General features: G+C 58.0%; 2 protein-coding genes and 1 long non-coding RNA gene across 19 annotated transcripts in view; 1 reads left to right on the forward strand and 2 right to left on the reverse strand.

Annotated features, from left to right (window-relative positions):
* The window catches only part of AFAP1 (actin filament associated protein 1), a 157,606-nt gene extending 152,232 nt beyond the window's left edge, over nt 1–5,374 (reverse strand). The window contains exon 1 of the mRNA XM_042936998.1: nt 5,188–5,374. The gene's annotated coding sequence lies outside the window, so the exon portion shown is untranslated. The remainder of the gene's footprint in view (nt 1–5,187) is intronic.
* Nucleotides 5,375–5,514: 140 nt separating this feature from the next.
* Nucleotides 5,515–9,164, forward strand: LOC122218657. Its single transcript, XR_006202048.1, has 3 exons — nt 5,515–5,656; nt 5,844–5,969; nt 8,529–9,164. It is a non-coding gene; the product is annotated as an uncharacterized LOC122218657 (long non-coding RNA).
* Nucleotides 9,165–15,299: 6,135 nt separating this feature from the next.
* Nucleotides 15,300–19,632, reverse strand: part of ABLIM2 (actin binding LIM protein family member 2) — a 140,277-nt gene continuing 135,944 nt past the window's right edge. For 15 of the 17 annotated variants that reach the window (XM_042937015.1, XM_042937013.1, XM_042937014.1 and 12 more), the window contains one exon: nt 15,300–15,512. In XM_042937015.1, the coding sequence (XP_042792949.1) occupies nt 15,399–15,512 (114 nt within the window). In that variant the 3' untranslated portion in view covers nt 15,300–15,398. The remainder of the gene's footprint in view (nt 15,513–19,632) is intronic. The other 2 variants (XR_006202050.1, XR_006202049.1) reach the window with 1 other exon arrangement.

The following is a 19,632-nucleotide window of genomic DNA, read 5'->3' on the forward strand; positions in this document are numbered from 1 at the left end:
TCTGTACAAACGTCTGCTGAGCTATGTGACCGGTACACCGTCATATAAAGTGGGTTCCTTGAGGACCGGTGCTGTGCTTTATTAGCCTCCGTATTCCTCCCACTGCCATGCCTGGGAGCTCAGAGGCACAGAGTGGTTGGTAGAGAGGAAGAAAAGGCAGGGGGAGAACAAGAGAAACTGGGAGGTACTGCAGTTTCCAGGGCAGCCTGGCCGATGGAGAGGGAGGCCCGAGAAAAACTGGGTGCTGAAATCAGGCTTGCACTGATGCCCGCTGCTCACTCATGTGAACGGCAGGAATGCCTGGCTGCCCTTGACCTCAGACTGCCTATCGCCTTTTCCCACGTCGACAGGTGGCTCAGGTACTGAAACCTCAAGAAAGTAGGCTTCGTTAAAGGAGCACCCATGGGATGGCACAAAACTGAAGACACTGTTAAGGGCTCGGTTCCACGCCTCCAGGGGCCTTGCTTACGGAAAACGGGGGCAACTGCTCGCGGTGCTTCCCCGCAATGCTGAAGTGTCCAACAACAATGCCAATTACAGACTAAAAACAATCCTAGATGAAGTTGCCCGATACACTCACGTAAGGGCTCATATGTACGTCTGAAAAACTTGGATTCGTTACATTCGTAATCAAGCCTTTTTTTTTTTTTTAAATCTTTGGCAACAAAATATCTTACAACTTACAAATTCTGCCACATTCCTGATTTCGTTTCATCCTCAGAACAATCTCTTGAGCGACATGGAAGAAGCACCCTAACAGCTAACTCCATTTCACAGCTGAGGGAGCTGAAGTCCCCGGGAAGCACTCGAACGTCACGAAAGCCTCACCGGGAGCACGTCCGTCCCTCGTTGACGTATCCCGTCCAAAAGATCCCAAGTGAGTGACCTTCGATGCGTCACCTGAATTTACATCTTGCCAACATCCAAAAGGATCTCGAGGAGGCTTAATCACAGGCACGTGTACGGTAAGGACTTTAAAGTGGAAAAGAGAGAAGAAAATCCATTTGGTGGGTGACACGGGGCGTGGGGTGGAGGGTAGACCTGAAGACCAAAGGCTGACTTTGAGCCAAGTGATACGCAAAAGAAAAAGGTGATTTACAGAACATCATAATCATAAAAAAAGGAAGCACCATCAGGGCTCTAAAGCAGGATGAATGAGGCCTTGGGTGGGGGCCCCTGGGGGAAGGGGAGGGGTCCTCTCTTCCCTCAGTAAAGAGCAAGAGAGGGCAGCTTTGAAATGCAGAGTCCAAACTCTATCCCCGGGCATTCCATTCCCGAGAGGCTCCTTTCCATTGGGTCCATATACGAACCCAGCCAGCTACACACGAAATAAATGGTCTTCTCGAAGCAAAACGAGCATTAACCAGTTAGCTTTCAGTGAGGACATGACTGCATCCTAAGAAGACCGCAGAGAAGATCCCGTGGAGTTTCTGAAGGCCCCTCCTAAAATAAAATCGCTAACAAAACAAACCACATGCCGCATGTAACAAAGTACATTTTTTTTTAATTAAGACTGCAAACCGAAAAAAGGAACCAAACTCCTACTGCGTGAAGTGAAAAAGCTTAATTCAGCGGCACCGCAACCACACAGCTATCCCCTATTTTTAAGCCCTGAATCACCCACACAAGAATATCAGAGAAAACTGTGTATCCTTCCTTTCTACAGCCAGACAAGTGGCTTTCAGTGAATCAAGCACAGCAAATTCCCATTTTACCGAACAGATACACTGGAGAGGAGATTAACAGCTGAAAGGGTTAATTACCATATTCCTTAGAACTGGAGTTGCCTCACAGGCCATTTAACGTAGGCTGTGATTTCTTGCAAGTAACCATTTTACACTGTGCTTGGCGCCTTTTCCTAAAGTCACATCCACCTACTCAAGGCACTCCCAAATTCCACTCATTTCCGACTCCCCAAATTAAAATGTCTGCTAGAGACGGGACGCATGGAAGCCTTCACATGGCTTGGGCTCAGGTTCATTGAGTTCGAGCCCCGCGTCGGGCTCTGTGCTGACGGCTCGGAGCCTGGAACCCACTTCGGAGTCTGTGTCTCCCTCTCCCTCTGCCCCGCCCCCACTCATGCGCTCGCTCTCTCTCTCAAACGATCGACTGAATGCTGCAGACACGAGTTCTGCACCCAACTTCATAGAGGAAAACATCAGATCAATCTGATAAGGTGAAGATGTTGCAAGTACAGCAGAGTTACGAGGAAAGATCAAAACGTTGCTTAAGCTTCCATCACACGCTCTGGTCCTCAAATCTGAGATAAAGTATACAGCCATGAGACTAAACCCTCCGAAGAAAAAAGAAAATAAAAGAACTTCCTTCCACTTTGGATCCTACGCCTTCAAAGATCTCCACTTTTTATACACTCCTGCTAAGAGAACGTTCCTCTGCTCTATTCTGTTGAAATAATTTAAAAAATTAGGGCTGAGAAGTTTCTTCCCTCGATTAAGACTCTCAGAGGGGAATAACGTGATGCCCAGAGGGGTGGCTTTGCAGGAACAAACAGCATCCATTCTGGAGCCAGAATTAGAAGGCATAAATGCCAAGCCAGTACCCTGTAGGCACGGTGCGACAAACACCAGGAAGAAACCGCGACCCCTTTGGAGAGCTGACATGTGGAACCACGGTATAGAAACGAAGCTCCCTCGTTTAAAGGACACCTCTTCTCAGCTCCGCGCACACACGGCGCCCACCTGTACCGGAGCATCCGGCGGGCCCTACCACGGCTCACCACTCTGTCCCTGAAGACCACAGAGGGCAGGACAGAGATTTCAGGGAAGGTTTCGGACAGGAGATGCTGCTGAAAGCGGCAGGTAAGAAGGGGTAGGAGCCTGTTTCCCATTCTGTGTCTCCCTCTCTCTGCCCCTCCCCCATTCATGCTCTGTCTCTATCTCAAAAATAAATAAACGTTAAAAAAAAAAAATTTAAAAAAAGGGGCGCCTGGGTGGCTCGGTCGGTCGGGCGTCCGACTTCAGCTCAGGTCACGATCTCGCGGTCCGTGAGTTCGAGCCCCGCGTCGGGCTCTGGGCTGATGGCCCAGAGCCTGGAGCCTGCTTCCGATTCTGTGTCTCCCTCTCTCTCTGCCCCTCCCCTGTTCATGCTCTGTCTCTCTCTGTCTCAAAAATAAATAAACGTTAAAAAAAAAAAAAAAGAAGGGGTAGGAGGAGTCAGAACTACAGCAGCTACAGGTGGGTGGGGGGGTGGGAAGAGTGGAACGCAGAGAAGGGTCTGCACCTTCTGGGTTTTACAAAAGCAACAGCTGCATTTTCAGCACAATTTCGTCCAGTACTGCTATTTACACGCTATCTTGCCCACAAAGCATTTCAGTTTGGCCACCAGAACTACTTCTGCCTACACCTCAGTCTTCGGTCTTGGGCCAGAACACCACACTCTTAAAGAAAAGAAGAGGCTGTCTTGTTCAGCTGTGCATCCCCCAGGGAAGAGACTCATCCCGGGGACACTGTCGGCGTTTCCGCTTTATTTAGGTGGCGGGGCATCGAGTCTTGAAATCTGAGTTTCTCCATCCACAGCCTCACCCTGGCTATCCCTTTGTCGACTTGACCTCTAACTGTAACTGCCTTGGCCTCATTCCGTGGGTGTGGATGCTCCTCCTTCAAATGCGTTTTCCAGCCCGCCAAATTCTTGTGAGAGTTCCCTCGACTCTCCAGGCGCTGAGAGCTGCAAAGTTAAATCTGGCTTTCCAGATTTTTTTTTTTTTTTACTTCCCAATCCTAACGGAAGAAATCAAGAAGCACCGGGCAGAGGGGCTCGGCTCCCTCCAATCAGAGCCTGCTCTTGCACCGGGGCAGGAAACGCGGCGGCCTGACTTGCGCGGTCCCTGGGCGGGCCAGTGACAGCCTCGCGGTCCCCAGGGACCCGCCAGGGAGAGGCGTGGGTTCCAGAAGTGCAGCCCGGCGATGCCGCTCCCCATTTCTGCTCATTTGGCGGCAGAAAAACGAAGGCGATGAAAAAGGGAGTCAGCTGTCCTACCCAGGCCAGCTGCGCCCCGTGCACCCCGCTACACCCTGCCGGGAGCCACCACCCACACAAGGACGCCCTCACCGCACAGGCCACCACACACACACTCACAGGGCTGGGATCACACCCCTGCAAGCCCCCAGGTGGGGCGGGGGGCAGGGGCCGTCTCCCAACTCACAGGGTGGCCAGGACACCGGCGGCAGGGGTCCACGCAGGGCCACCGTGGGTAACACACATTCACTTGACCAGTCATGCAGGGGGGCAGAAAGACAGCGCCGCTCACACTCACGGGGACCAGGACCCGCACGCTCAGAGTCCCTGCCGTCACCCTCAGTGAGACACAGTAGGCCGGCCACACCATGGGCGGAGGGAGGACACAGCACGCAGGACGTCCCGGATTCCCCACGCGCAAGGGCCGACGCAGAGCCACCTTCACCGACACAGTGCACCAGCCACACCATAGGGGGAGCCAGGACGGAGCCGGAACCCCCCGCTCTCGGCGATCAGAACCCCCGCGGGCGTTCACGCCGGGGGGCCACGCGGGGTCGCAGCAGGCGCAGAGCCCCCTGGGTGCCACCCAAGGCGGAGACAACGCCCGGGCGCCCCGGATGCGCGGCCGCGGGGTCAGTCCCGATCTTGGTCCTGCGAGGCTCAGGGTGGCGGCTGCCACCTCGGGCCGCGACCCCGCGGTGCCCCGCTTGGACCTGCCACACCCGGCGCGGGGACCCCCGCCGCCCGGGACTCCGTCCGACCCCTGGGCCTGCGCGCGGCCCCGAAACCCCGGTCCGGTCGGCGGAGCCCCCGCCTGTCCCCCACCGAGGAAGAACCTCGCCCAATTCCGGACCCCCCGCCGGGCCCGGGACCCTTGCCACCCGGGACCTCCGTCAGGCCAGCCCCGCCGCTCGGCCCCCGTCCCCCCACCGGCCCGGGACCCTCGCCGGCCCCCGAGACTCCCGGTCCAGTCCCTGGGCCCCCACCGGCTCCGGACCCTCACCCAGCTCCGGGACTCCTGCCTGCCCCGGACCCCATCCGGCCCCGAGACCCTCGCCCAGCCCCCGCCCCCCACCGACCCTGGACCCTCGCCCGGGCCCGGAACCCCTACCTATCCCGGGCTCGGTCCCCGAGACCCCCGTCCAGCCCCCGTCCCCCCACCAGCCCCGGACTCGGGCCGGGCCGGCCCCGCCGCCGCCGCCGCCGCCTCACCTCAGGTCACCGCCTCAGCGGCGCTCGCTCCGGGCCGAGCGGAACAGAGCCGGGCAGCCCGCAGAGCCGCGGCCGCCGCAACAATGGAGCCCCGGGGCGGGGCCGCCTAAGCCGCCGCCTCAGCCCGTCTCCGACTCGGGCTCGGGCTCGGGCTCCGCGCGGAGCAGCAGCCGGCGCCAGGCTGCGGCCGGCCTCGGGCACCGCGCAGGCGCACTCGCCCCACCCGCGCCCCTTCGCCCCGCCCCCGGCGGCGCCCGGCGTTCGGGGCCCACCCCCCGACCAATGGGGAGGAAGCCACGCGCAGGGGGCGGGGCCGAAGGAAACAAAGGAGGAGGCGGGGCCGTGCCGGGGCGGGGCTGCGGGGGTCTCGCCGGGGCCGGCCCGGTGAGTCCGCGGCCCAGTCCGTTCAGAATCTGCTCGGCAGGCTGTGTGCTCAGCCGGAACCCGAAGCTCATTCTTCTCGTTCTCGGTAAATGGCCTCTCCATCCACCCAGTCGCTCAGGCTAAAATCTGAAATCACCGTGGAGTGTCTTATTTCCCTCACTCCCTCGTGCGGTGTCTGTCTGCATTGCCACTCTGTCACAGCACCAGCTGGACTTGCCTGAGTGGGTACCCCACCCCCCCCCCACCCTCAGTGAAGCGTGATCTCTCTCTAGGACAAGCCAAGAGTCGGACTCTGATTCATTTCTGCGCACACAACAGAGCCCGGTGCCCTAAGGCGCTCAGCGAATGCTAATAGGACAGATGGATGAATGGATAAAGTCCCATCTCCTTGTGATGAGGTTTGCGGGTGATGGTGGGGGGGCCGGCGCCGACGACCAAGAAAGAGTTCTCGAAGACCTCTTTGGTGCAAAAAGGGGATTTTATTAAAGCACGGGGACGGGACCCAAGGGCTGGAAGAGCTGCGCTGGGGTTGTGAAGAATGGCTGGGTTTACACTATGGAGTTGGGGAAGTACAGTCAAAGGGAGGCCTCCAGCGGGACTTTGATGTGCTAACGAGGAGTCCTAAGCTGGGAGGCCCAGCTATAGTCAAGCTAAGGTTGTTTTCCCTCTACTGAGGCATTAACATTATGACAGCAGGGGGTTCTACTCGGTATTTGCCTTAAGTATTTGTCAACGGGCTGCAGGCTATAAATTAAATTCTACCTGCCATTTCCTTCGGCCTTTGTTCCCCGTATCACTATGGAAGGGTGATGTTGGGGCTCCAGGAAACTGAGTCCATGGGTTTCTGGAGATGAGGCTGTTGATAAGATTGCCTTTTTCTTGTAATTTACTAAGGTGTTTCTAAACTAAGAGCTTAGTAAACCCATGTCCTGCAGGACTGCGATCTCTATCAGCTGCCCATTCGTTTTCTCCTTTTCTTTGTCCTTGAGCAGCCGGGAGTGCCTGAGGAATGACACACACATCCCACCTGGGGGGGGGGGGGGTCGGGGGTACGCTAGCTTGCACTTTGTCCTCAGTCCTCCTCAACTCACTCATCACTTGAATATGCAGAAACACACACACACACACACTCGCACACACGGACAACACTGAAAGCCTGACTTCCAAGCTGATTTGCCAGACAAATTCCTCCATGAATATAAGAAGCTTCCCTACTCCTCTCCAGCCAGAGTCCCCCTGTGGTCTGGGGATGTCCTCAGAGAACAGGAAAATAAAATCCCAGGGAGTACAGTAGTTTCAACAAAGGATGGTCACCCAGGCTTCAGACCCTCGCACACGCTGCCCTCTGCCTGACACACTTTTCTCCCTGTATTAGCCACCTCCTACTGACCCTTCCAGTCTCTCCCGAAGTGTCACTTTCCCCAGGAAGGAGGTCACACTTACAGGCTTTGAAGATGTCACCTGCCATTCTAGATGAGATGGCCTTGGGGAAGCCCACCTCGGCCGATAGTCCGAAGACCTGAGGACACTCTCCAGCCGATAGTCAGCAAAAAGCTAACCCCCATGTCATGCAGGCCCGCAGAAATAAATTCAGGCAGCAACCTGCATGAGCCTGGAAATGGGTTTTCCCCTAGTGAAGTCTCCACGTGAGAATGCAGCCCAGCCAAAATGTTGAATGTAGCCTGGTGAATGAACCCTGAGCAGAGGACCCATCTACATCGTGCCAAACTCTAACTCAGAAACTAGTTACGAAATGTGTGCATCATGGGGGTGCCTGGGTGGTTCAATGGGTTAAGCGTCCACCTCCTGACCTCGGCTCAGGTCGTGATCTCACGGTTCAGGGGATCGAACCCTGCGTCAGAATGTGCACTGACAGCACGGAGCCTGCTTGGGATTCTCTCTCTCTCTCTCTCTCTCTCTCTCTCTCTCTTGCTCCCTCCGTCCCTCCCCTGCTCGCTTGCTCTCTCAAAAAAGGAAATAAATTTTTAAAAATAGTTTAAAAAAAAAGAAATGTGTGCATTGTGTTACGCTTCTACATTTGTGATTATTTCTTATGAAATTGAAAGCCCCACGAGAACAGGAATGGACTTTGTCTCGCTCCCCACTGTGCTCCAAATGCCCAGCACAGTCCTGTTCTAGGGCAGTCGGTTGGAGGAGACCAAGCAGTCAGCTGGCTGGCTGGCCCCACTGTCCTCTCTGACCCCTTTTCCTTGGCCCTATTCCATCATATAGGCCTGAATAGTGTCTTGTCTTCCGAGCCTCCCTCGCAGCCTGAGGGGACCATGTGACATTGTCCTGGCCAGTGAGACCTGGTGGAAGTTGGCTGAAAGGTTTCCAGCATTTGGTGCCCTGGGGCCAATTTGGAGCAGGCCTTGAGAGCTGATTGTTCACCCTTTGGGAATTGTGCAAAGTCACTTATTAAACAAAATGGCTACCTAAAAATTAAATTACATGCACTTACAATGAAAGTTATATCAAAAACAAAAGTTATATCAAAATCAAAAGTTGGGGCGCCTGGGTGGCTCCGTCGGTTAAGCGTCCGGCTTCGGCTCAGGTTGTGATCTCACCGTCCGTGAGTTCGAGCCCCGCATCGGGCTCTGTGCTGATGGCTCGGAGCCTGGAGCCTGCTTCCGATTCTGTGTCTCCCTCTCTCTCTGCCTCTCCCCTGCTCACGCTCTGTCTCTCTCTTTCAAAAATAAATATTAAAAAAAAATCAAAAATAAATATCCAGAATTGGCTCCTACTCATTTTACTGTGGTTTGTGACTATCTATGCTACTGAAGATTTTAGATCTACTGTATGATAGAAATTCTATATCATGTGGTGCTACTGACATCTGTTCTCACGGCTGCCGCCAGCAACAGCATGTTGGTAGCTTGAAATTAGATGTGGTGGGAGGACTTATGCCGCAGAAATTGGTAACGACTATAGATCAGGACTATCTTCCTCCTTCCCAGCCCCCAGAAAGCCGAGGAGTGAAGATCTACCGGCACACCATTGGCTTCCAGAGAAGGTGTTCCTCTTCGAGAACAGGGGTAGACCCCGCTGATGCTGCTTTTTCTCGGCAGTGGAGCTCATTCGTTTACCTTCGGACACACATGTGACCCCTGGACCCGTAGCAGCCACTTGACAACAAGCAAAGTCAGAAGCAGATCCTGACCCTTCCATCCTGGAGCCACTGGATCAAGACACGGAATCGCCTGCCTCCAGATTCCCTGTGGAGCAGGAAAAGCAAACCCCCTTGGCTGTGTAAGCCAGTGCTGGTCAATTCTTCTGTTACTTACGGAACTCCTGACCGACATATATAGGCATTCAACACGTGTCTGTCACATGGAGAAACCCAGCCTGACTCTCTCCTTCCTCATCAGTGGCCATCCTATTTGGGCCCCACGATCACTGACACGAAATTCACCACGCAGTGAACCAGTCCGGGCAGGTTTCATAGCTCTGACTCGTAGAAAGGTTTTTCCTATATGAAAATAAAATGTCGGGACCTCCCGGAACCTCAGAAAATAAGCCCAATCCCTGTCTGCCACCACAGTCCTAATAGAAAGAGAGCATTCATTCAATAGGAAAATAAATCAGGGCTCAATGACCCCAAAGTTGCACCAACGCTCTTTATGGAAGCTCCTGACCTAGTCTGATACTGTGAAGGGCTACCTGGTGGGGTTCGTGACCTGAGACCTCTTCCCAGACTTTTCCAGTAACAAGTCTCTTGAGGAAAAAACATGATTATGAAATATTTCTATGCCAAGGTAAGCAACATGATGCCTTTGACACAGTCTTCCTAGATTCTGGGACTAGAGGGAGCAGGGACCAGCCTGGAAGGACGGATTCGCCTCCCCTGGATCGACTCAGTTGCCGCCTTCTCTGACCACCCTGCATCAATCAGGACCCAGACCTTCATCCACGCGAACGAGCCCTCCGTCTCCTCTTTCGCCCTCCTGACTGCTGCCCAGAGTCCCTCCCGCATTCAGACCCGGGCACATACGGCCAGCATGTGCTTTTCTGTCTCCCAGCCTTGGTGCCCGTCTGCCTCTTCCACCCCCACACGGTTCCATCCCACGTCTCATCTGTCAGTCTGCATCTCACCTTGCCATCTGCCCTCTTGTTAACCCTCTCTCCCCTCGGCCTCAGCTGTGCCACACCCGCCTGCCTCCCTCCCTGTCCTGCTGCCCTCTTCAGTCACCTCTGTACTCCATTCTTCCTGCAACAGACGTAGGAAGTCCAAGTGCACAAAAAGCCAGTGTTCCGCTGGGTCCCCTCTTCTCACTCTGCACCGTCCCGTGCAGATGGCTCGTGAGGGCCTGTGACTCTGGCCATCCCTCACAAACCTCCCGCCCTGCCACCTCCATCCACCGAGTCTCAAGCCTGTCAGCCCAGCGGTGCCTGGGGCACCTCCATGGGGCAGCCCCTGGGCACCTCACCCGGGACACGCCGTGGCCCGCACCTGTCTTCCACATCCCGGACCTGCTGTTCCTCTCAGGTTTCTCACTCACCAGTGACTCCAGCATCTCCCCATTGCCCTGCCAGTGAGTGGGGTCCCCACCCTCTCCCCCGTCCCCACACCCAACCTCCAGGTCCTGCTGGCTGTCTTTCCGGAATCCACAGCCCCCCTCAGCCTTTGCAGCTCTCCCCAGAATTGTGGCGAAAGCATCCATATCATTCTCCTTCTCCCAGGCCTGGCCCCCCCAACTTCTTCTCCCGGGGACAGCTCGTGGCAAAGGAAGAGGGGCAGAGATAGTGCTCTAAGAGCAAACCTCAGAATTCCTTTCCCAGAGAAAAGCACAAGTATTGGTCTGGGAAGCCACTGGAAAGGAAGGTTAGAGGCGACTATAGGCCATAGGTGGCTGGGCTGAGGCAGAGACTGCACTGCTCTGGACGAAAATGGATCAGCAGGCGCGTTTGGGAGCACCCAGAGGAGGGGGTGAGCCACTGCCCCAGAAGCTGACCTCTCGAATGACCTCTTGATTGTAAGGCAGTTGCCCCTCCTCGGCAGAGCCGGGGGTCTGGGGGAAGCCACAGCTGGTCAGCATTGGAAAAGATGGACACAGAGCTAGAATGGCCTTACCCCCCAGAGGGAATGGGGGGATGCCTCCCCACTGCCCACTGTGCTACGGGGCTCTCTTGAGAACATCTGAGTCCAGAGAGTGACCGTAAACCCGAACCGAAAGGCTGTCCTTTTTATCGACTTGTCTAGGGCAGAAAAAATCCTGGAAACATGTGAAAGACCATCAAGGGTTTAGTGCAGGGAAGGAAAGAAAAGACTCAGGCAGGCGAGAATGACTGGGCTACTGGCAGCTGGCAGAAAGGGGTCGCCAAAGCCTCGTAGGACTTGTTGGGAGCATCTAACCCAATATTAGCCCCAACCAGTGCTGGGGGCCCGTAAAGCAAGTTCCCGGCAACCCGCGCACGCCTGAGGCCTTCATGTGCTGGGGGCAAAGACTGTAAGCCGGCACAACTGGGGTCTGTGCATGCTCAGACTCACTGGGGACAGGGGTCCTGTCAGGAGCCAGCCTGGAGTCGGTGACCCAGGGCAGCTGGAAGAAGGCCCCCTTGAGGGAAGATGGATCAGATGGAGTCCAAGGCAGGAGGTCAATGAGAGCAGAGATTTCGGACAGGATAGAGGGTATGCCCGCCCCTCCCCCAGCTCAGGGTCAGTGTGTGAACTTGTGAGGCACACAGTTCAATCCACAGTACCTTTCCTCCTCTTGAGGGTCAGGGACGGTGTCTTTTTCATGCCCAGTTCAGTGAATATTTGCTGAGGAACGAGGTTATCTGGACGGAAGGAAGAGTGATAACAATGGGGGGAGGGGGGAGTCATCTCATGGATGTCTTTGCGGAGAAGTTAGTATCTCAGCTGGGTATTGAAGGATGGACAGGGGTTTGCTAGTTGGGGCATCGCAGGGAGAGGAAAGAGCCTTTGCAAAGGGCACTGTGTTTGGGAGGGAGGTGAGAAGGTGCTGCCTGAGAAACAAGGGTATGAGGGGAGGAGGAAGGAGGAGTCTGTGGAGGGAGTCAGTGGCCAGGCGGTGCCAGTGAAGGAGTTGGGGAACGGGCCCCAGAGCCCCAGTGAGGCACCCAGGCTCATGGGCAAGTGTGTGCTACAGACAGATTTCTATGGGCTCTTGAGCACGGGATGGACCAGAGGGGATGACGTGGCATCTAAGTGTTGAGTAGAGACATGTTCAGGGGGCAGAGGCGGGAAGAGCTGTCAGCAAGTAGGGCTGCTCGATGGAACTCTCCGGAAAGATGTCCAGCTGAGAACGTTCCCTGGGCCTCATGATTCAGACAGAAGGAAAGGGAGCCTCTATTATTCGTGAAACCTAGTTCCCTAATAGCCTGGCAGCCCCTGGTGGCCACTAGGGTGGCACTGATGTCCTTACTTGTTAAACTCTTCCAAAGCGTGCTCTCTAGGGACACCCCCCCTAGGTGTCCAGAGGGCTGTGTTGGGTCCCAGAACTCCCAGCACAAGTGAGCCACTTCTCCGGCTGCCGGCGTGTCTTCCACCCGGAAGGTGGGGGGGTCCGGGAGCGGGAGACAAGGGGATGGAAACCAGTTCTGCGATGCTCCTTATGTAGTAGACGGGTTTCTACTCTGGGAACTAAGAAGGCCAACCTTCGGGCAAAGTATAGCGTCCAGATGGGCTCCAGCCTCGCTACCAAACAGCCCAACGAAACTTCTGGGTCGCAGAGCACTATTACCAAACTGCTGTAAAACTGTCCGCCCGCTTGGCTTTACCGGTGGTGGAGGGAAGGAGCCAATAAACAGAACAGGGGCAAGTGCGAATCCCAGCACGGGCCCGGGGTGGACTTTCTACAGGGCCGGTGAGCAGCCCGTCTGGCATGGGAACTTCTGAGCTGAGCCCAGAAGGTAGAGAAGGGCCTCGCCTGGGGAAGAAGCAGAGACCCTGGGACGTGCTGTGTCCATCCAGGGAGGGGTGAACATGGGCTCAGTGTGGTCGGGGCGACCACGTGCCCCAGTCTGCCTGGGCCCGGCCAGGTGCACACCAGCCTCCCAAGGTCGGCAGTAAGGGAGCCGCCTTCCATCCCGCACGGGCCGCCGGCGTGAACGATTCTGTGACAGGGTCTGAGGAGGCGGAAAGACACAAGGGGGATACCTGCCGTGGAGTCAGGCCTTCTGCTGGGTCCTCGGGGGCTGAGGGAAGCGTGCCCATTTACCACGGGGGATACGGTTGTGCCATTTGCCAAGATGGGCCGACCGGGTACACGTGGACTGGCTTTTAGGGGGAAAACCCAAAGCGTGTGGAAGCCCTAACCGGTGCGATGGGGCCTCTGGGAGATGATCAGGCCGTGAGGGTGGGGCCCTCACCATGGGACTGTGCCCTTCCAGGAAGATGAGGCAGAATGGAAGGGTGAGCTCTGTCCACCAAGGGAGGACGCAGCAAGGGGCAGCAAGCCAGGGAGTGGGCTCTCACTACGCAGTCTCACCAGCACCTCGATCTTGGACCTCCGGACTCCACCACGATCAGAAACAAATGTGTGTTGTTTAAGCCACCCAGTCAACAGTGTTTTGTCATAGGAGTCTCTCGGTAGTGGTATACTGAGTCTGAGTAGTCAGTCGTCTGAACAAAGGAGAGATGAGGGGACGTTTAATCCCAGAGTGGCACTGGCGACTGTGGGGGGGCAGACCTGCTGGGCCCTCCCTCGAGGGAGCCCCACCTGCATTTTCCTCCCTTCCTTAGCGGTGTGCTCCAGCCTTAACCAGCTACGGAACTTTCCAGAACCTCGGAGGCTATCTCCAGCTCACTGTGTCTGTTCCTGCTGTTCCCTCAGCCTGGAATGCCCTTCCCTTCACTGACCTCTGGGTGTATCAGGGGCCCCTCCGGAGGGCAGCGGTCAGTCTTGTCTTTGCTGGTTGGTCTCCCCAGCCCGACAGGGACAGGCATCAGCTTCCACCCCCCCGTCTCTATCACTGGCACCTGGTGCTGGCTGGCAAGTGCCTCTGACTTGCTGTCTTGAGACAGGGGTGTCCCATGTGGATGGGGGTCCCGCCCCTCGAGGCACCGCCCCCACCCTGTGCCCATCCAGGGCCACTGCTTTCAGCAGGCGGTCTCCCCGGGCGCCAGCCCGTGCCGTTAGAAATGACACACGTTTATGAGAAGCGGCTTTGACCTTCACAAGTTAGGATACACCGACCTTTATTTTTCCGGGCTCCCCTGGGAGCTGACATGACATTGCACTAGTGAGAAAAATGGGGGTTTCCAGTTGCTCAGGCTCTGCTAAATGGAAGGAAGTGCATTAGGTGCTAGAAACTCCCCCTCCCTGGCCGAGCCGGGCCGGTGAGGAGCCGGTGCACGACGGGGTGCGTGGCGGGGGCCGGAGGGATCTGAGTGACACTGACTCACGGACGGGCGTTCAGGACGCACAGAAAGACACAGCCCCACAGAAGACAGGGAAGACAGACTTCGGTGACACCTTCCTACTGATTCGCGAAGCTCTCAACCCACTCTACAAGCTGCCTGCGACAGGCACCGCGCCCCGACCCGCACCCGATTACAGACGCAGACGCCTTTTCAGCTGGGGGCCCGGCCGGGCTTCTGCTGCGGAGCGGGCAGGTCAGAAAAGGGGGGGTGTGTCTCCCTCCTCCTTCCCCAGCGGCCGGTGCCCGCCTCGGGACCATGCACGCACCGGGCTAAGGTGGGCACCACCGGCCACGTCACAAAAGGGCACCCCAAGAGCTACGCTGGGTGTTAGGCTGGGTGCGTGGAAATCCTTTATTCCGCGGCTTTGGCCATCAGAGGAGAATCTTTTCTCTCCGGGATGCGGAAAATAACAGCCAGGCAAACAGTGATGGCGACACGTCACGCATACTTAGAAACGGCATTACGTGGCCGAGGGCTGCCCTTAAGGGCACCGGTGTGGCAGGTGAAAAAGAAGAAAAGCAAAGAAACCCAACAAGGAGCTGTGTGTGCTAGGAGCACACGGGGAAGCGAAACCACACAGGACCGGACACTGGAGAGTAAGGCTGGAGGCGCTCCCCTTCCGCGGGACCGTAAAATGGAACTCTTATCTATGTCGTCTTATGTTGAAGTAGGCTATGCTTTTTAATAAAATAAAAACTTCTGTGTTACTTTAAAGATATCATTTAGGCATCTAGGGGATGATCTGGAAGAAAAATGCAGTGCACGGAGGGCCCCGGCCGAAGGTACCCTGTCCGGTGGACGGTTGTCCCTAAAAACAGACTCGTCACAAACGGCGGCAAACATCATGCACCCCACGCTTCGCTTCGAGCGGCCCTGGGTGCTCCTCAGCGCTCTCCCTGGCCAGGCCTGGCCTGTCTGTGCGCGAGGCTGTGCCTCCCCAGGGCTGAGCAAGCGGGGGAGGGGGGCGGGGAGCAGGCGCTGGGAGCCATAGGCCCACCCACCCGTGATTGTGTCGTGCCAGTGTCTGTCATGGACAGACCTCCTCAAATCCCAAGGCCCAGGCACCTCTGTGCGCCCCCAGGGCCTATCACGGGGGGTGGGGCACTGCACAGGGGTGGGGGGGGGGGCGCCACACGGTCAAGGTAAATGTTCCTCGAGCCCCGGGAGCGTCTTTGCAGCCCCTCCGTGATGTGGGTTACACGTGCAGCGCAAAGCAAGGCGTCTGGGCTCTGAACTAGGGGCAGGAGCGTAGCTGGCAGAAACTAGAGGCCGCACGTGCTCTGGAACATCCTCCCGCCCCAGCCTCCCGCCCCGCCGCCCTCTCCAGGGGCCCGCCGCCCGCCCGCAGGGACACAGAGAAGCCAGAGCCAGGTGCGGGAGGAGGGGGTTCTGTGGTTCTCGCCAGCTGTCCCACGCTCTGTCGCTGGCACGCTGGAGGCCGTCAAAACAACAGGGCTTTCTTCTTGAGGTCATTCCTCTTCCAGAGGGCCAGGCGGTCGAACTCTTGCACACTCATTCCAAACACTTCCTGGAACTCCTCGGGCGACAGGTGCCTCTGCAAACAAACCGGGAGACCCAGAGAGGAGCGGTTAGCAACTCTGCTGTCGGGCCAGCTCCGTCTGCACGGCCGGGCTGTCCGGAGCCAGGGTCGGCATCGTCGGGGACGCAGGGGGCTCTCCCTGCCGGCCCGGGGCCTTCCAGGTCCCTGATTCCCTCTGCATCCCTGCCGCTCCCACTTAGCAGTGCACATAACCAAGCGCAGGGAAAGACACTCGCTGGGGGACCCGACTGAACAGGACTCAAACGGGTCCTTGCACACCCGTGTTCACAGCCGCGTTATTCGCCGAGGCCAAAACGTGGAAACGACCCGACTGCCCACAGAGGCACGAGTGCATCCACAAAACGTGGTGCACACACACGGTGGGGTGTCGTTCGGCCGTCAGCGGCAGCGGCGTCTTGACTCGCGCGGTAACAGGACGCGCAGCGGGAGGCGGAGGGAAGGAGGCCAGACGCAAAAGGCACATCCTGTGCGGCTTCATCGCTAGGAAGCGTCCAGAACAGGCAAATCCTTAGGGACCAGGAACAGATGTGCGGCTGCGGGGGGCTGGGGAGGGACCGGGCTGGAGAGGGCCAGCGTTTCCCTTTCCGGGAGCAGGGCGGGGGGCGCTGCACAAACGTTCCAGAACTAGGTCGAGGCGGTGGCCGCACAAGGTGGGGAATCTGCCAGGTGCCGCTGAATTGCATACTTTGAGGTGGTTACGACGGAGAATTTTATGACTTTCCCCATTCTTGCCCCAAACGCGTTTTCCTTGACTCTGACACTAAACTACTCATATAAAAGGTTGCGATGATCCCGAGAGGAGTGGATGTGAAGACGTCGGGAACCCTGAGGAGAGCATACACGTCAGTCGTCACCACTCACGGCTTCACAGAGATCCCCGCGTCGTGTGGCAGGGGCGCGGGGTGCAGGCCGGATGCCGCCAAGATCCACAGGACGGGGCTCGGGAGACCCTCTGTCTTGTGCTGGGTCACAGAAGGCCCTATTTGTCGGGTCTGGGCCCAGAGTACTCAGGACGCGTGCACACGCGCGCGCACACACACACACACACACACACACACACACAGACACCCCATCAAGCAAGTCTCTGCCAGGAAGAAGCCAGCAGCTGCCTGCTGGTATCTTGAACTTGCAGACTGGAAGGGATCCTGCCAGAAATGAACCACCTACACGGTGTGGACCTGGAGTGCTCAGGAGTCCACAGCCAGCCCGCGGAGATACAGGATTGTCATCGGACAACAGCACCCCTGCTTCCGGGTACCGCATCACAGCCTTCCCGAATACTGCAGGGTCACCGAGATGTGGACAAGGAAGCCAAGAGGAAAAGCATTCTCACTCTTCTCGACACCCACTGGCTGCCTGGACCCAGGCCCCCGGGGGAGTGGGCTGGGCGGGTACCACGCGTGCAGGTGAACAGGAATCAGCTCAGAGCCCCAAGCTGGGCAGGCGACCCGCCTCCTCGGTGCTGTCCTCAGTGCAATGAGCAGGGGGAGGCCTGAGGCGACTGGAGAGGTGCCCAAAGATGGTCCTGCAGAGCAGGAAGGGATCCCAGTGGCGAGGCGGTTAAGGGCCCTTGAGGGGAGCCAGGTAGGGGATACGCAGGAGGGAGAAGCAGGGAGGGGCACAGCACCCTGGCTGGGAAGGTGGGGAGGGCAGTGCTGAGGGCCGAGTGTGCACCTAGCGCCTGGGAGCCTCCCCCAAGCCGGGGCACTTGGTGGGGGGGCACTTGGGGAGCCACAGACCCCTGACTGCGGGCCCAGGCGGCTCACCTCCACTCTCCGTACCAGGACGCCCTGGGAACTGAATCAGAAAAGCTGTGGTCAGGGAAACACACACCCTCGGGACCTGTACACCTGCCATGTGGTGGAGCAGTGGCAGGAGGGAGGCAGGCAGGCCCCCCGGGGGACAGGGAGGAGCCAGGCTGGAGCCTGCCCACAGGCCACCTGTCCCCAGTGCCAGCAACCCCCCCCAGGGATGGGTTGGGGTGAGCCTGAGGCGAGCGCTCTCAACCTTGATGATGCCGTCCTGCATTCCTGCTGCAAACAGGAGCCCGATGATGGTGGGATTAGGAGAGAGTAGGGGGGAGGCTACATGGGGTCCCAGCCGAGTCCCCAGCCCCGCCGGCCTTGGCAACCCCCTGGGTGCTCGCCAGAGCTGAGAACTGCCTGCCCAGGTAGGCTTAGTGGCACGGGACCCGGGAGCCCGTATGCATCACATGCCTCCCAGAGCCCAGAGCGGCTGGTGGCAGCTGGGTTGGGGAACCCTTGGGGTAAGGGAAAGCCCTAGAGGCCAGCAGGGACCCCCAACCTCAGCTGCAGAGCGAGAACGGAACTTGGCTCCCTGAGGACCCGGGAGGGCCGGCCGAGGCTCAAATGAGGAATGCCCGGCAGGTATCTGTCTCCACCCCCCTCGCCCTACCCCAGCCCCAGCTGTGGGTCCTGAGTGCCCAGCTAGCCTGGATGAATCTCCACTGTTGCGTAGGCAACAAGGAGCTGAGGGGCCCTGTTCATTGGCAAAGCAGATAAACTGGCTCCAGGCCGCGTGGCAGGCTCACGCACCCCCTTCACCCTGTGCCCCTCAGCAGGCGGGACATGTGGGGTACAGCTGACCCCCGTGGCCAGCTTTCTGAGCCTGGGCCCACTCCCCTGGCCCTGGCTCCTGAAGCTTCCCCCGGGGGCAGGGCGGCCCGACCTCCAGGTGCCCGCCAAGGTCAGGCCTAGCCAAGCTCCTTCCTGAGCCGGCAGGAGGCAAGCCCAGGGCGGGGAGCCTTTCTCGAGGGGTGGGTTGGCCTCGCTCAGGCACAGCCTCACTCCCGGAGCACCCCGGTCTCCCCAGAAAGCGCCCCTGGGGAGGAGGCCATTTTGTCAGCAGGGTGGGGGGGGGCCCTACACGCTTTGCTGGGGGTCGGCCTGCATCTGACCCCCCAGGGCAGCATCCCGAAAGACCTGCAGCCCAGGAGCCGGACATGCCAGGATTCCCGTCTCGGTTCCATCCCTGTCCAGCTGTGCTGAGTGACTTCGCCTCACTTATGATTCTGGAAAATGGGAACAAGCACGTCTGCGCCTTCATGCGCTCCTGGAAGGCCGGCCCCCCCTCACGTGCCCAGGCAACTCCCGCTTACTCCTCAGACCTGGCCTTGGATCTCAGCTCCTGCGGGAAGCGCCCCCTGACGGCACCCTCACCGGAGGCTCCCAGAGCCCGCAGGCCTCTTTGCACGGTGTGAGGACGCACCCCCAGGTTCAAGCTGCTATCGTGACGTCACTGAGTGCAGAGTTGGGAAGAGGGACCAAGTAGCACGGGGTCCTAGGACGTTCCTCCTGTACAGGTGCGGTCGGTGCTCGTAACCTCGAGAGCGTGGGTGGTAGAAAATGTAGTAAAGGAGCCAGGAAGGGCTGAGTTTTGGGTACTTAGCACCTTTGCTTTAAATATAATTTATTACATCCCAGGTTCACTTGGTTTTCAGTAGAGGCTGGGTTTAATGCACCGCATGCAAAATTCCTGAAAATGAAGCAGTAGGAACAGCCTGGCAGGTGCTGAGCGCCCCGTACTGTGGTTCCCTCAGTAACGGCCACCCCAGGCAGAGACGGGGACTCCCCCTACCTGTGCCCAGGACCCAGCGCAGGGCATTCGCAGCCACCAGTGGGCTGCAGGATCGCTGGGGGTGGGTGTGTGCAGGCTGAGCTCGGTGCCTGCTCTGGGCCTGTCCTTTATTCACTGGTGGGGTGGTGGGGACAGCTGCCGGGACACAGAAATAAACCTGACCGGGCCGCCCTCACCCCACAGTTATCTCACACAGGTGGAGAGGCAGCTCAGAGAGCAGTTTGGTCCCTGGGGGAGCCCCGGGACTAGGGGTGGCCCAGGGGGGCCTTGTCCAGGAGACACCCGTGACCCGGAAGCCTCGATGCCTTCTGAGGCATTAATGATGTTTCTGCTGGCATCTCATAGCCAGAAGGTTGTTTCCTAAGGGAAATGGACCTCTGACTTCACTCTGTGACCTGGACCGACCAGGGGAGGCTTCCCGAACACGAGACTCATACGGACTAACCACCTGCTCCCGGCAGGAGGAACAGCCCGCGACCGCTGATGCGCGCACACGTGTTCTCCCGTGTTGCTTCGC

Source organism: Panthera leo, chromosome B1 (assembly GCF_018350215.1).
Source record: "Panthera leo isolate Ple1 chromosome B1, P.leo_Ple1_pat1.1, whole genome shotgun sequence".
NCBI classification, from domain to species: Eukaryota; Metazoa; Chordata; class Mammalia; order Carnivora; family Felidae; genus Panthera; species Panthera leo.